Genomic DNA, 16,389 nt, shown 5'->3' on the forward strand with positions numbered 1-16,389 from the left:
TTGTGACAGAGCTGCTGCTTGTTAAAGTCATTTCCACCCCCTATTATTTCTTCGCGCTCATGATATGCGAAGCACGCAGGCAACGACGCGCTCCGAGGCCGTCCCGCAGTGGGGAACACGGTGTACCGAGAAGTCACTGATTACACAGGCCAGGTGACTCCGAGGGCAAAACTATGGGCAGGTTTAACTACGCTCAAAATAACCAAACGCAACACCATTTGAGTGTTTAAAAAAGGAAACAGGACAATGTGGGACTAATATAATCAAACTTGGCCAGGCAAGAAAGTCTTTAGCGATAATCAACTCTCCTTTTAGAAATGTCATCGCTGAAATACGACTAAAAAAACAACAACAAAAAAAAGAAGTGCTCGGCCATCCAATGGAGGATTACACTTAAAAAGTTGCCAGTAATTGCGTGTCTAGGACGGCTGTGCACAGAATGACATGACCCAAAAAGAATGGGAAGCGCTATGAATCATTCCCCAAAAATGCCATCCCGGAGCTCCACCTATGAAAATGTTTCCTGTGGTCTTTTGAGTTCTTATGAAATGTGTTTTCACTCGTGAAAACCAACGCACACAGACTGCAATCGCAACGGCGATGTGGAACCTTTTAAAACGTGTTCAATTTTTGTCATGGAAATCAAAGTATCCCGATCATGTGATCGGAGTGCTGCATTTCCCCCCCTTTTGTATGATTCTACCTTGACAGGCAAAAAGCCAAACACACCTAAAACATTTTACAATTTGGAATTTGACCAAAATTTCTCTTGTAATTTGCATCTAGTCGCACAAAACCGATTTCCAACGACAAGACCTCAGATCAAGTCGGTTTATATCAATAATAACAGAGGTTCACTTGTTACAAATTTAAGAAAAGGCGACAGCTAGACCCTCAACCTGATTAATCCCATTTCCGTTACTTCCGACGCCGATTGTTTCTAAATTCCCAAATCGAAGGAATATATTGCGTTGGACCCTTATAGCATCTACAACCAGACATCCAAGTGGACGGGTCAAAACTGTGACACAGTCGCGCGGTTGTACTTTAACCAAGATGGTGATTCAAAAACAAAATTATACAGTAGAATGAATGGAAATCATTTTGAGTCCCATGAGGCATCCCTACAACAAATTGCATTCTCACATATAAAATCAGATCAATATGTTGCCGTCCTACTCGGGCCTAAAACAGGATTAGCAGAAATAAAAGGGAATGAGATGCACGAGCGCGCACGCACACACATATTCATCTCCCTCGCTGGGAAATGCTGGAGGTTAAAGTCCATGCCTTGTTTTTTTGAAACACCAGCACATTCTCTCACAGCACACCACTTGTCACATTTACATGAACCTTTATGCATCCATACTGTGCCAAGATCTGCTTTTTATCTGCAAATGAATACAAAACACACACACACACACAAACTGCTCTTGGAGTAGAAGACTGGGATCTTTGTTAAACGACAGCCAAGCACAATGTGGTTCTTATTGGAGTTTATAGCAAAGTACATTTGCACTTCAGATGAATAAATTCCCGAGAGGACAATTAAATAACAGCATACTAAACTGTCATACAATAGACATTGTTGAGGTTAAGGCCAAATTGATATGAATTTTTTTGAGGCCGAAGCCTATTTGTGGCAGAAAAAAAAAAAAATACAGATTAATATTTAAAAAAAAAAAAATAAAATAAAAAAAAAATCCCCCCAATCTATAATAGTCAATAATACACTGATTTTCATTATAAGCAGGTTGGCCTGGTCCCTATTACCCGTGAACAGCGGGGGTCGATTTGTTATTTAACTCATTCACTGCCAGACCCTCTTTTACTCTAACGTTTGAAAGAATTTGAAAAAAAGATCCATTCCAGGGTTTGAATGGTTGACTATGAAAAAAAAAACGAGTAAATTCGTCAATGGCAGTGAATGAGTCAAAAGTGCAAGTCAACTCCAAAATGTTCTTTACAATAATATGTTCTATGCGCCTCCACTAATCTAAACACGGCATTCTGATTAATATTGCATTTGTGGACTATGAGCTAAGCGGAAAAAACTACCCGTTTTTAGCCATCTCAAGGAGCGGCCATTTTGTCACTTGTTGTCTACTGAAAATGACATCACAGTTGCCCAGGTAACAACCAATCACGGCAAGCTTGGCCATGATTGGTCGTCAGCTGAGCCCTGAGCAACTGCGACGTCATTTTCAGTTGACGACCGATGTTTGACGAAAGATGCGCACGATTAAATCGGCCGGGCCCTTAGAGGAACAGATACACACTAAAAAGGTGATGTGGTCCAATGGCATAATTAAAGCTGGCTAACCTGAAAATAATTCGCAACTTATTACCCTGCGAGATGACGGGGACACTTTCTTTGAGTTAATTTTTTTATTTCCTTCAAGTGCAGGATGGAATTTGCTTTCGGAAGAGGTGACGCGAGCTGGCGGGAAGTGAGCAGGTGGCAAAGCGGAAATGACCTTTTCAATCTTAATGCTCTGCATCTGTTGCCAGGAATGCCTCGGAAGAGCGATATGTGCACTGGCGTTGTGTGAGGCAGGCTGGTTTGTTCGCTCGGTGAGGACGAGAAGTGAGAAGCCGACAACGCCGCCGCCGCGACGAGACGAGGATGCGGCATGACAAGGCGTCCGGCTACGAACGCGTCTGCATCTGCCGTAAGCTCATGCGAAGGACACATTTTATATACACGTTTCATAGAGCGAGAGAGAAAGCTTTAAAAGGCATCGAGCTGAGACGTACAAGGCGGGATATCACCATAAAGATGAAAAGATTTGCGAGTTTCCTGCATCTACTGGCTCCCTTCCTACCGTGAAGTAGAAGTGTGTCAAAGACTACATTGTTTCAGTTGATGTATGTTTGTGTCACCGTGAGCCCATCCTCTTGTGTCTGTATACATAATATCCTGGTCCACCCCCCCGCCCCCACCCCAGAGCAGCAGCAGTCCGGTTATTAGCTGAAAGACAGGAAATGTCGCCCGGGCCCGGCTGCCCGTGCTTGCTAAATGTGCTCAGTTGCACCCTAGCGCTCCACCCTCCGAGTCAGACTGTCACGAGAGTTACATTTCAAATGTTTGCATGAGGTTCGCCAATAGCCAAGTGTCACGTTTAGCGTTTTGGAGCAAACGTTTCACCCTTCTCCTCAAGGGGGAAACGGCCTATCGTTCGTAAGATCGAGAACTGATTAACCAAAGCAGGCAAGGCGAACATAAATGCACGAAAGCACGAAAACAGTATTGAAAGTATGAGTCAGAAGCGATATCCTGAGACGCATACAGATAGTGCTTAAAAAAAAAAAAAAAACGCGAAGGAGAGGAAGTTTGGCCTTGTGCGCTCTGGAGAATTTCCAGTAAAATGCATCCAAGGTCAGACCCACACAAAGACCTAACTGGTACTTGAGGATAGCACCCAAGTATGATGCTATAAAGAGAGGAGGTCAACCCAAACATATTTTTTTTCCCAGAATATGTTCTATGCAGGCTCACTAGATGAAACAAGGCATTCTGATAAATATTGTGTTTGTGGAATAAGAGTTAATCCACACGGTTTTAAGATAGCTCGGGGGCGGCCATTTTGTCATTTCTGTCGACTGAAGATGACATCGAAGTTGCTCAGGGCTCAGGTAACGACAAACACAACCTTAAAAGATGAAGTCAACCCAAACATTTTTTTTCAAAAATGTTCTATGCAGTCCCACTAGTTGAAACAAGGCAATATGATTAATATGAAATATGAGTGAAGCAGTAAAATCCACGTGTTTTTAGCCATCTCAGGGGACGGCCATTTTGTCCTTCTGTCGACTGAAAATGACATCACAGTTACCCAGGGCTCAGGTAATGACCAATCACAACTCACCGGTTTTCTGAAGCTGAGCCATGATTGGTCGTTATCTGAGCCCTGAGCAACTTCGATATCACCTTCAGTCGACACAAGTGACAAAATGGCCGCCCCCTGAGCTAGCTAAAAACGGGTGGATTCCTCATTCTCCAAAAACGCAATATTAATCAAAATTCCATTTAGACTAGTTGGCCTTCATAGAACATATTCTGGAAAAAAATATGTTTGGGTTGACTTCCACTTCAAGCATACATGTTTTGATCCGATGCTCACATTAATGCACAAATATAACAATATGGCTTCACTACTTCCACATTAACAGCATCTTATAGATCTAACCAAACATCTGAATGAAGTAACCAAATTGTTCCTTGCCGCGTTTAATCCACCGCAAAAAAAAAAAAAAAGTACTAAAAACAAGTCGATCTCCACGGGGTGCAGGTACTCATTTTGCTGATTGAGTTTATGAACTGAATTTCTCATTTAACTAAAGAGGATTACGGACTGCGCGCCCCGATGAAATGATAAGCTGATGGCAGTTTACCGCAAATGAATAGATGTCAAGAAAAAAGAAATCAAAGCTGAATGGAGGTCAGATGCCATTTTATGACAGTCTCATCACACTCAGCAGACTGGGGGTATGCATGCATGTGGAAGGAGTATAGTCGGGTATGCTAGTTGAAAAAAAATGGCACCATCCGTGCCAGAGGGTGTGTGTATGTGTGTGTGTGCGTGTGTATGCGGGGGTGTGCGTGTGTGTGTGAATGTGTTTCCTGTCGTGCTGGATGCAGCTGTACCCAGATGGCCTGCGAGCACGACGTGCTAAGCTAACGGAGATGAGAACAACATTCACCCTGAGGTAGTGTGCAGAAAAAAAAAAAGAAACACAGCGGCCTGACATACGAGAAGTCACCGTAAATGTACAAGACTTATGGACTTGACTAAAGTGTGTTTTTTTTTTTTTTTTTTTTTTTTTTTTTTTTTGGGTGATAATGCCAAAGCGGACAAGTGTAATGCTGACCAAAGTGTAGTGGTTGACATGTCCAGGCTGCTGAGTGTAATAAGTCCACATTAAGAAAAGTATCGGAAGAACACAACGTAGACAAAGTCGGTGAGATGGAAATATTGGCTCTCAATTACATTTTCTCATGAACGGGCCAACTTCAGTCATAAACGAGCCTCATTGGTAAACCCTGTGACCACGATGAATCTTCTCAAACAACTCATTAATTTCCTGTCACTAACTGATTAAGGCATCTCTGGGAACATAAGAGAGGCGAGACAAGCGGTTGAAATTAATCACTAATCATTTCATCATGGCGCGTGATTACAAATGCATACCCACGCTATTTGCATAGCATTTGTCTCAGTTATATATTATATTATAATATATTTTTTGCGGTGTTGCAATATTGAATCGAATTGTTCCACTTTGAAACATATGGAGATACATATCGAATCATCTTTTATTGGGGAGCTATACCTTAGAAGGAAATGGCACATTTACAGTACTGACAAGCTCATTCAAATGTATGTAAAATGACAACAAAAAAAGTCTTCGCATCTTACCCTCTCAAACTGAGCGCTACCATATTGAATCGAATCGAATCATAACCCCACTGAATTGAACCGAATCATTGAAATTTCAAATCAAACCGTCCTTGAATCATTTCGCACCCCACCAATCACTTTTTGTTGAGAAATGCACACCGCTAATAGATAGATATCTATCTACACACACACACACATATACATACATATACATATATACACATTAGGGGTGGGAATCTATGGGTACCTCTCGATTCCGATTCAGAGGCCCACGATTCGATTCAATTCCGATTCATCACTATATTGGCTTACATTTTATAGTCCATGCAAAACACTGGTACCTTTTTAAAAACAAAAAAAAAAAAAAACTCAAAGAAGAGCAATGATTTATACTTCACACTTTGACTTCACTGCGCCCGTATGAGATTTTGCTTGTTCCGCCATCTTGTCACATATTAGCTTAGCCTAGCACAGACATCTGACGTACAAACGCCCTTAATCACTTGCGCATGCTTTTAATTTTTTATCTATCGATTATTAATACCTATGAATCGATTCAGAATCTTTTTAATACGGCGAACCTATGCAGCGGAAAAACTATTATCATCCCCACCCCTAATATACATGTATATATAAGGGATGCGTGTTACTCTACATCTTCCTGTCCTGCCACTCCCAACTACTGTATATGGTAATCCATTTTTCATGCTTTTAACCCGCTTCGCTTGACATTATCTTTTAACGTCCTCTCCTCCTTGTCCGCCTTAGCTCGGTGTATCTTTAGGTCGGTCAGTTCAGCAAGGCCAAGTTACATTCTTGGGATGTCTGCTACATATGGTCCACATTCCATCCTGTCTGCTCAGAGGCCCACTGCTCCTCACCGCTGGCTCTGCACACGCACTGACCCAAAATAATCTTTACAGAGCTCATCCGATGCCAGCAGGAGACTAAAATCTTACCAAAGCCCCATAAATTAAGAGCCATACGTTACATCCTGAACCGAGCCAACCGTGTTGTTTTATTTAGGTCTCTAACTGTATACGCGGAAAGCGGTGGTTAGCCTTCCTGAAGAAATATCCATGCCTTGAAGCTTTTAGCTCCATCTAAAAAAGGTGTGGCACAACAGCCTCTGTTTGTTATCTAGGTCACTCATAGAAAGTGTGAAAAGCAAAACCTGGATGCCATTAAATCAGTCATCCCTGACATGCATCAAATACACAATTCAAAGGCAACTCACTATTAGCTTCACACGGGTTTGACTCATGACGCATGGATGTTGGACTGCCGTGTGGTGGATTTGGTCCTGCGCACTCGAGTAGCGCGGTCCCGGGACGATTCCCGCCGTCTCCCAACGGGCCAGGCTGGAATTTGAGCGCAGAGTGGGCATTCTGCTCAAGAAGGCGTTTGGCAGCGGAAAGCCGACTCGTCTCTGCAAGCACAAAAAGAGCAAAATGGTAAAGTTGACGTTAGCGGCTATAAAAGAACAAACGCGGGCCTGGCTGAGATTGCCCGTAGGCGCTTACGGCACTATGAGCGGTTGATCCAATAAGACCCAGCCTTTCAAGCTGGATAGTATCAAACTATTATTTAGACATTATTCTGACTAGCCACACCTCTATCATTGTAATTTATTTGACTATAAATTGCATTTCCCAAAACTGACAACTGTAAGAAAAAAAACACAAAAAAAAAGCATTTCTTTGACTGCCAATACAACAGTTTTTGTCTGTCAATAACAAACCATAGCAATTCATTTGCTTGTAGACAAATCATAATTGATCGAAACCTTTTCATTGGGCAAGCAAACAGGAGCCCCTTTCATAGTGCTAACGCGCTATTATTACACACTTCCCTTTCTGTTTAAAAGGCGCACAGACGGAATGGGGGAGTGGAATGTTCCAGCGATAAGACGGCAGCGGAAACGGTCTCAGCTTATATCACATTTGTGGGACAGCTGGAATGGTACGAGAGGTATACCCTACATGCAGTTATACGCCCGGGTCACTAATAACGGAACACCAGCATGTAAAAAAATTAATATGACAGGCTTCGGGGCGTGGAGGGATTTTCTAGCACCTTTGGTTAAGTCTCAACAAGTGATCTGATGGCTTCCATTTTGCAGTGCCGAATGAAGCAGTGCAAATCACACATTGCCAAGGGCAGAATCTCCCTTCCATCATTTGAAATGCAGTCCAATGCAGTTGAAGCAAATCCAACTTAGCAGCTCTGATCATCCGACGGGGGGACGGTCGGGGCGTGGCCATCCCCAAATACGCAACCTCACTGCAGCTACCGCATTTCCACCGCAGGTCCGCCGCTACGTCGATAACAGTCAACCTTAAAATCGTGCTTACGTCCACCAAAAATCACTCCACGGGGCTTGTCACTCACATTGGAACGGAACGAGCGACTCAGCAAATGACACACTTTTATGTTTATTGCTCGTGATAAATGGCAGCAACGCTGACCGCGGAAAATTCCGGTTCCAGATCCTCACTGGGGCCAATTTGGATGCGTTGAGGCCAAATGGCCCGACTAAATCCTTTCCAATTTGCTGACCAATACGCAGGCATGCACAGAGTGATGAATCCTCGTGCCTGCGCAAGTAATTCCCACTATAGAGGGCAGATTTACCATTTCAATTCATATAGCGGAGTCGAATATAATCCCAATCAAGTATGCCCTTTGAGTGTGCATGCGCGAGTGTCTAGGGAGTGGCCCACTGGACGTCACTACTGGACGTCAGTATTAATCACATCCAGCCGCGCAGATAACACAAGGCTGGGCAACCGCGAACGCGTGCATGCGTCGGTCCAAGCAACGTACCGCAGCTAAATAAACAATTGAGGCCACGAAATAGCTAACATTTAAAATAATTGGTAATGTAGGAAGGTGGGGTGGGCAAACGTGACACTGCCAGAAAGGAGCGTTACAGCAAGATTACATTAGAATGCAGTGAAAGCGTGTAAATTGCATAAATAAATGACTGAGATTCCTATTTTGCCGGCCTCTCCCACTGAAAATGTGTCATTGTAACTCGAGTCCAGCCTTTTGTGCGACACTAGTTGCAACACTGAACCTCCCACGCAGAAGGCAAGTGCTGAGATTGGAACATTATTAATGCTAATAGTCTTGAAAAAAAAAAAAAAAAAAAAAACCATCTGCCGCAATAATCTGTATGGATCGAAATTGTGAAAGTGCAACAGCACCATGTAAAGTTTTTTTTTTTTTTTTTTTTTTTTAAACAGTCAACAAGTGATACATTACAGAAACAGTGGGTTAGTTAGCAACGGGCGATGGCAAGAGCATCTTGTACCCTGCAGGCATTTACTTTTGCAGGCATGAAGAGTTGGATGGAAGCGGTCGACTTATCAGTGGAGGGAAAAAAAAAAAAAAACCTGAAAAATGAGGCAGGGTTGTAAATACGGCGCCTCGGGAGGTTATTAGATGACAAGGTCAAAGCCATTTAAGGGCTGGCATGCTGGGTGCAGGTGGGATAAGACACCCACTGCTTAAACAGGAAGTTAACCCATTAATTTGTCTGCCTTAAAAAAACGGAGACAGGCACATGAGGCTCTGACCACCGCCAATAGGATTATGTAATTGCAACCACTAATGGAGGGCAGAGGTCATTGCATAACTAAACCTGCAACAGGTTGAGAGGCACTGGCATGCACAACGGCAACTCATGACGCCTTTAAAAAAAAAAAAAGGGAAAAAAAAAAAAAAAGAAATATGGCAATGACTTAACAGTACTGCACTTGGAAACATCATTCGAAGAGCAAAATCATTCACAGGTTAATCAAACACAACCTCACCTTTCATCCATCACTTTGTAGACTCCTGGAAGCGGATCCCGGTCTTGCGGATGCAAATTCAAAATGGTCTTGAACGTGTGTCTGTCCAGTGTGCACCTGGACATATGGGGTGGGGTGGGGGGCGTGGGGGCTGCAAAAGACAAGCTTGAAAGGGGAAATAAATGACTGAGGAGGTGGAGGAGGGGCAACTCTCCACGTCCATGTCGAGCTGCAAAGGGTGGGGCCTTGAAGAATTCACGCAATCTGCTTTACTTGACTAAAAGCTTATCTTAATTAGACTGTACGGGGCCAATCTGCCCGTGCCACTGAATTATGATCGAGCTGTGCCGTGTCACCTTTCACTTCGATGACAACAGCTTCAGAGGCAACTCTTGAGGCTTTAGCTTCATCCTCCACCCAGACGCTCGACAGAGACCTTCTAGTACGATTTAGACCCAACAATACACACGAAAATGTATACAACCCCTGACACGGTGACTGTACGTTTACTCTAGTCATACATGGCGAAAAATGACGGTAAGACAGCCGGAGGATTGGCTAGATCTCACTTAAAAGTTTTCAAAAGGGATTTTCACACTTACTTTGAGGTAAATCCACCGGTTCCACTGCGCCACTTGGCAGCACGATTGTATGACAGCGAATATGCGCAGCTGATGAGAGGACGATTCGCACTGTTCGGGCCGGTTCCACCCCACGCCCAGTTGGCCTGTGGCGGCTCTCTACTGTAAAGTTGCCACGTCCGTTACATTCGGGGGGCCTCGTTCAAGCCCACAAGAGCACTCGAAAGCATTAAGCCACCTCTCGCTGTGCTATTTATTTAGGCTGCCACGCGCGTTTCAAGTCGTAAAGAAGCGCAACGTTCAAGGTGGTCAAGGCGTTTGGTTATGTAAGATGTTGAAGAAAAGAAATGACCGAGCACGTCTAAACGCCTGGGTTGGTGGGAAGAGCAGAAAGAGGGGGGGGGGGTGGGAGTTGCCGTGCCCAACCCTGGACGGCCAGGCTCCCACGACCAACATTTGCTTTTGTAAGGTTCTCCAACGCCGACGCCTGACAGCCACACCTTAAACTCTCTCAGTGAATTTCTCCAGAGCTGTCGACGAGGGCGAGAGCTCACAACTTCTCCGCGGCTTACACTGTGTGTCGAGCGCTGAGCGGTGACAACGTTTGCACATGATAAATGCTTTTTCTTTCAAAAGAGAGAGAGAGCGAGGCTAAAGCGGAGTATCCTGTTGACCGGTCACACCCCGTGCTGCTTCGCTGCTCCTCGGGACTCGCTCCCCGGTCTCTCCCTCCGTCCAACTCATCTCTTCAAACCGGCTTCTCTGCTCGATCAGCTGGCAGGCTCGTGACGTAAGCACGGCCCGTAGGCCAATCGGAGGAGAAATGGAGAGAACAAGTGCACACGCCCTCCTCGAGCGAGCCATGACGGGCAGGCTTTTTGACCAATGGCGGCGTAGACCACTGTGAGAAAAGAGGCGGGCTCTTTGACTCAAGGCCAATCGGATTGCGTCCGCCCATAGGAGGTGTTTCCATCTCTGACCTATTGGCTTGCTGGAATTGTTATGTGAAATGTTAGGAACTTTTCCACATGATCAGGCTGCAGAAACGTCTCAATCCGTATTCCTGAATGACAGGAGGAATCATATCATAGTGTGTCAAAAGAGGGTTTTAAGTTATTTTGGTGTCATACTGTGTATTGCCATAATGTCCACTGTCATATAATTGCTGGTCTTGCCTGTTCGTCCATTACATAACTACATTTTTCCACTGACAATTGGGGGAGGGGGGTTCGGGGGTGGCCTTACATTAGGTTATTTTGTTGTGGGTCCATTAGGCAGATGCCTTTATTCAGACACACAGAAATCGAATATTATTATTTTTTTGTATGTCAAATGAAAATGGAGAACAACATTTGACTATTATGGAAGAAAATGTAATGTGAAGGCACAAACAAAGGCAGACTAAAGGCGGACGATGCATAGCAAATAGGTTGTGTAGCTTCCTGGAACATAAACATGGATGGATGTCAGCAATTAGTCCATTGTATGGGATTGGGAACAATATGCATCCAGGAACTGAGATAATTACAGTTACAGCAGTGGCAAGCAGTCAGTGGGGACCACATCTTAACACAGCCACTATCACGTCACAATTATAGAAAACATCAATACAGAAGCGCTATATGCCAGCACGCAACTGTGCCACGTACGTCACCTGGAACGTTTGAAATGAATATTTATACATCATCTATGACAACAACGTCTTAGGTGAATGACATTAATGCAACAGGCCTGTTTTCCTAGACGAAAATGGCTTGCTCTAACCAACCAATCAGAGGACTGAAACATGCTGATGTCATCACAGGCAACAATTAGGAGGACAAATTTGAAATCTACAAAGTAATTGAAAAAAAAAAAAAACAGCTGTTGTTCTGACCAACCAATTGGAGGAGGGCAAAATGCTGACGTCACCGAGAGTCAGCTTGCTGGTCCTGTGAGGAAAAATTAAAAATCCCTTTCAGCATGATTCATTCTGAAGGCTCTGTACGGATTAGTTTCAGATGGCAACGTGCACAGGCTGAAATCTGATTGGACAAAAAAAAAAAAAATGAAGATCCACATATAGTACTAGAAGCAGTGCAATCAAGATCAATACTATGAAATGCAAAGACAACGTTTGTAATAAATTAATACAATTTGATGAAACAAATGTTAATATTTAGGTAGTAGGTCAGCGCTTCTGATCGATAGTGTTCAGGCCAGCAGAAAAGGCCCTCCTGGCCCTGACCTCTCACTACTGAATTACAGTACTATTTTCTTTTCCTGATGGGAAAAGGGAGGTGTCTATTTGGCTAGGGGCATTTATTTGTTGTTCAAGTGAGATAAGGGATCTATTACAGAATCAATTTCCTAAAGGCTGTGCGATCAGGGTGGTTACGCATAATTTGAATATGGTAAAATTATCAAATGTCTCCAGAGTGTTTGCATACATACAGGATGCATAGTTGAAACACTTTTAAGGTGCACGTCTGACGAAACCTTACTGTGCAAGTTTTCTCTCATATCTCTTGTTTTGATGTTCTCTTTCTGGTCTACCACCTTTTGTTCACATTGCACAGGTTACGCAAACGGCACAGGTTAAGTAAACTGCTAAGAGGACTCAAAGTGAACCATCCCAAGACCACACTGTAGTTTATCTCAGTTTTTTTTTTTTTTTTTTTTTTTTTGCAACGTGGTCTGATTTAGTTTCAAGAATTTACACAACAAAGCTGAATAGTCACATGTGGATAGCTGAAAAGGAACCAAGCATGAAAACACCCTAAAATACATGTTTGTTCGTCATGGCATCCCCAGGGAATACCCATTTTGTACACAATATGTTTATCCTTGATAACAATACAACCGCTTAGCATTTTAATCTAATTCCGGAACTTTGCTTCTCATCTATTTAAATAAGCAAACAAAGCATTCCTGTGGATGGGAGTGGAGTGGTAATTGGCTTCAAGAAGAAATCAACCCAAACTTATTCTTTTAAGAACATGTTCCCAGCAAGCCCACTAGTTGAACCGCGGCATTCTGATGAATATTGTTCTGTTTGTGGAATATGAGTTAAGCAGCAAAATACACCCGTTTTTAGCCATCTCCGTGGGCGGCCATTTTGTCACTTCTGGCGACTGAAAATGACATCACAGCTGCTCAGGGCTGAGGTAACGACCAATCAGGGCTCAGCTTCAGAAAACAGGTGAGCTGCAATTGGGCATGTGAAGCCCTTTGAGACTTTCTTGTGATTAAGGGCTATATAAATACATTTGACTTGACTTGAGTTAGTCCAAGGACCCGCGTTCAAACACTCCGGCAAGTTAACGTCACCTTCAACATCCGTTATTAAAGTTTAGTCTAAATGTTGTCTTGTTTTTGCATTTTAATCTTAACAATGGCTAACTGATTATTTCGCAGATTACTTGACAATTACATTTGCACTTCAGTCATCTGGTCATCACGCGCATTTTACAGTACACTCTATCTTTACATTGTAGCGAGGGTTCTGAGAAAGGGTGGGCCATAAAACTCTTGAAGTACAAATACACGGTAAATAATGCACTTTAAACTGTACCGTAGAAGCCCATTTTGTGGCAGGGGCACAGAGAAGTGAAGTTATACACACCAAAGGTAGCAACCTGTCAACATTCTTGCCGTAATATGAAGTTACACAATGCGGGCTCAGCACAGTGACGCAGCTTTTATCCCTCGCCTCGATTTATGTTGATGCGTTCACAAAGCCGGGCAGGAATGCGCCACAAGCACACGTCGTTCAGGAAACCAATACTTCCTTCCACATTACTGCATTCTAATCCATAAAATGAGATACTTCTTTCATCCACGATCAGACAGTGGTGTTGTGTTATCCCTGTGTATCCAGTGATTTCAATCTATTAGGGGCTGGATGTAACTCTGACCAAGACATTAGCTGCACTACTATTAGCAAGTCATTAGCGAGTATATCCTACATCAAGGGAGCTAGTTGTCTTGGCGTATCCACATGCTAGCCTGCCAATGTAAATAAATCAATGAAATAAATCAGTAAAGAAATCAAACATTGGCCAGTGTGACGGACCTGTGCGGTTGCACTGTTCGATATTACTGTGGGTGGCAATGTGACAATGAAAACTATCCATCTTCATCATGAATAACAAAAACAATCATTTCTTTTGACTTGAAGTAAGGCAAGCCCGGATACTTTGTCTCCCGTGGCACTCACTTAAAGTCACAATATTAATTATTAATATTAATATTAATTAATATTGCGTTTGTGTAATAGGAGAAATCCACCCGTTTTTAGCTATCTCAGGGGGCGGCCATTTTGAACACCTCTGTCGACTGAAAATGACATCACAGTTGCTCAGGTAACGACCAATCACAGCTCACCTGTTTTCTGAAGCTGTTCCATGATTGGTTGCTATCCGAGCCCTGAGCCGCTGCGATGTCATCATCGGTCGACAGACGTGACAAAATGGCCGCTCCCCTGCGATAGCTAAAAACGGGTGGATTTCTCATATTCCACAAACACAATATTAATCAGAGTGCCTTGTTTCAAATAGTGGGCCTGTATTGAACATATTCTGGAAAAAGAATATGTTTGGGTTGACTCATACTTTAAGGGTGCCTCCTCTGTTGCACAATCACACATCAGCAACATACGACGCACTTTCAGCACAAACCAAAGCGCAGCTTTGCATACGCAGAGCTGGCAACTAATAAGTCATGAGCCGCTTGATTGTGGTCCACTCAGTCTGCTCACCATCAGTCAGAGATCGGCCAAAGGGGAGTCACTCTGTCACTTTAAAGAACTCCCGTGGTCGAAAGAAAGTGATTTGTAGGGCTGGCAGCCAACCAGGTTGTGTGTAGTGTGGAGACTGAAGCCAATGAGGAGCCATGCTGGGTGGAGGTTACAAAAGAAGCCTTGAACCCAATGACTCAGCAAAGTTGGATGCGTGTGAGATGACACTTTGCAGCAATTTAAAGGGCCAGCGTGCACGTACCCGGCCTTTAAAAACGCAGCTGAGGAGAGGAAAAAAAAAAAATCAGGTCAAGCATGCGCTCTCTCCATCTTGTACAGATCATGTAAAGTATGCGGCCCTGGCTGGATTTACAGGCTGATAATGCAAACAGTGCAGTCATGCAGAACAACGCCTATTTTTTTTTCCCCTTAACCTCATTTTACTGAGGCTTCGAACACGCAGTTCTTGAATAGTACATAGTTGTGCTTTTGCTGTCAAATTGCAGTGCTCCAGCTTGAATAAAAGCTATAGGCAACTCAAAGCTTTCATGTTTTCATCCAAAAGTTACAGTCACATTTTTTTTATTTCTTTATCCCAGTAATCAGAGGGGAATTTGCATCTGTCGTAATGTGTGTTTTATACTGTTATGTTGTACGGGAGTGTTACCAGTGGCAAGTAAAAAAACCTAAACTGGCATTTGTAATTACAGTTCCACCTTTGAGGTACAGCCTGTTCTGACACGGTGGCGCCTGGTGGACATTTAAAGTTCGTATTTTGAAACGTTTTTTTCCTGAGGGAAACAATGGAAGCAACATCTATTAACTGAGCGTGCAAAGTATTTAACATTCATATCTGTTATACAGTACAAGTGTAAAAACGAATGTACCACCGTTAATATTATAATTGGTGTAGAAACACTAAAAAAAAGCTGCATCAACATTATCATGACTGTTAAATGTGCAATGCAAAGATGATTTGCATTTCAAATGAATCAGAATTGAAAGAAATGGGAATAGTTTCAATTCAGATATTTTTAAAGAGGAAGTCAACCAAAACATGTTCTATTGCTCTTTGCAAGCCCACTAGTCGAAACAAGGCATTCTGATAAATATTGCGTTTGAGGACTAAGAGTTAATCCACCCGTTTTGAGCCAGCTCCGGGGGCGGCCATTTTGTCACTTCTGTCGACTGAAAATGACATCACAGTTGCTCAGGTAACGACCAATCACAGCTCACCTGTTTTCTGAAGCTGAGCCATGATTGGTCGTTACCTGAGCCCTGAGCAGTTGTGATGTCAATAGTCAACAAGCCAGTTTGTTCAACAATTTTTCAATTTATTTTAAAGGGGGGACTTGGAACAAAAAAAATACTTGCGATATCTTACATCTCGTAGTTTTTAAAAGTGAAGACAATTTTCAAGAAACGGGAAGTTGACACACATGATTTGCCTTCGTGGGCCACATGCAATGCTTTTGTGGGCCGGAACTGGCCGTAGCCAAATGGAAACGTGGAAACAATCTCACGCTATCCTTTAAGATTTTATATGGATCATAGTCATTTATACCACATTAATTTGGTCCTGGTCCAATGCCACGGTTAGTGTGATGTGTCCTGAAGTGTGGACTGTGTAATTCATTTTCCTCTCTGAGTAATGTTTACATCATGCCTATGGGTAAATTGATTGCCAGATATGCATTTTGACAAACATGATGCCTCGACTACATTTTTCAGCTTGTTTCAATACAATCACGAGTGTAAAGAATCTAAATGTTACATGCTCTGACTGACAATTGACTGGCTCGCCTCAGTTTAGCATCGTGGCCTTGAAGTCTCAAAAAGTAGCCCTGGCTTTTAAAAGTTGAACTTGTGATAATGCACCGCCTTCCAGTGGG

The 16,389-nt window shown here is 43.1% G+C and overlaps 1 protein-coding gene and 1 long non-coding RNA gene across 2 annotated transcripts; both read right to left on the reverse strand.

Annotated features, from left to right (window-relative positions):
* Positions 1–3,996: 3,996 nt before the first annotated feature.
* Positions 3,997–7,024, reverse strand: LOC147144523 (uncharacterized). Its single transcript, XM_086036032.1, has 4 exons — positions 7,007–7,024; positions 6,640–6,831; positions 6,432–6,505; positions 3,997–6,317 (listed from the first exon to the last, which is right to left on the reverse strand). The coding sequence occupies exons 1-4, from the start codon at positions 7,022–7,024 to the stop codon at positions 6,197–6,199; spliced, it is 405 nt and encodes a 134-aa protein (XP_085892158.1). The 3' UTR covers positions 3,997–6,196.
* A 3,844-nt stretch (positions 7,025–10,868) lies between these two features.
* On the reverse strand, positions 10,869–14,543 carry LOC147144524 (uncharacterized). The gene is made up of 2 exons (XR_015087544.1): positions 14,146–14,543; positions 10,869–11,711 (listed from the first exon to the last, which is right to left on the reverse strand). It is a non-coding gene; the product is annotated as an uncharacterized LOC147144524 (long non-coding RNA).
* Positions 14,544–16,389: the final 1,846 nt, after the last annotated feature.

Source organism: Filicampus tigris, chromosome 7, assembly GCF_054856515.1.
Source record: "Filicampus tigris isolate MCC_2025a chromosome 7, RoL_Ftig_1.0, whole genome shotgun sequence".
Taxonomy (NCBI): Eukaryota; Metazoa; Chordata; class Actinopteri; order Syngnathiformes; family Syngnathidae; genus Filicampus; species Filicampus tigris.

Excerpts from the sequence above, each read along its gene's own strand:
- LOC147144523 (XM_086036032.1), bottom strand. Across the intron at positions 6,506-6,639 it reads AAACCCGTGTGAAGCTAATA|ATGGAGCTAAAAGCTTCAAG; the intron begins GTGAGTTGCCTT and ends CACCTTTTTTAG. Across the intron at positions 6,318-6,431 it reads TTTCCGCGTATACAGTTAGA|ATTATTTTGGGTCAGTGCGT; the intron begins GACCTAAATAAA and ends AGCTCTGTAAAG.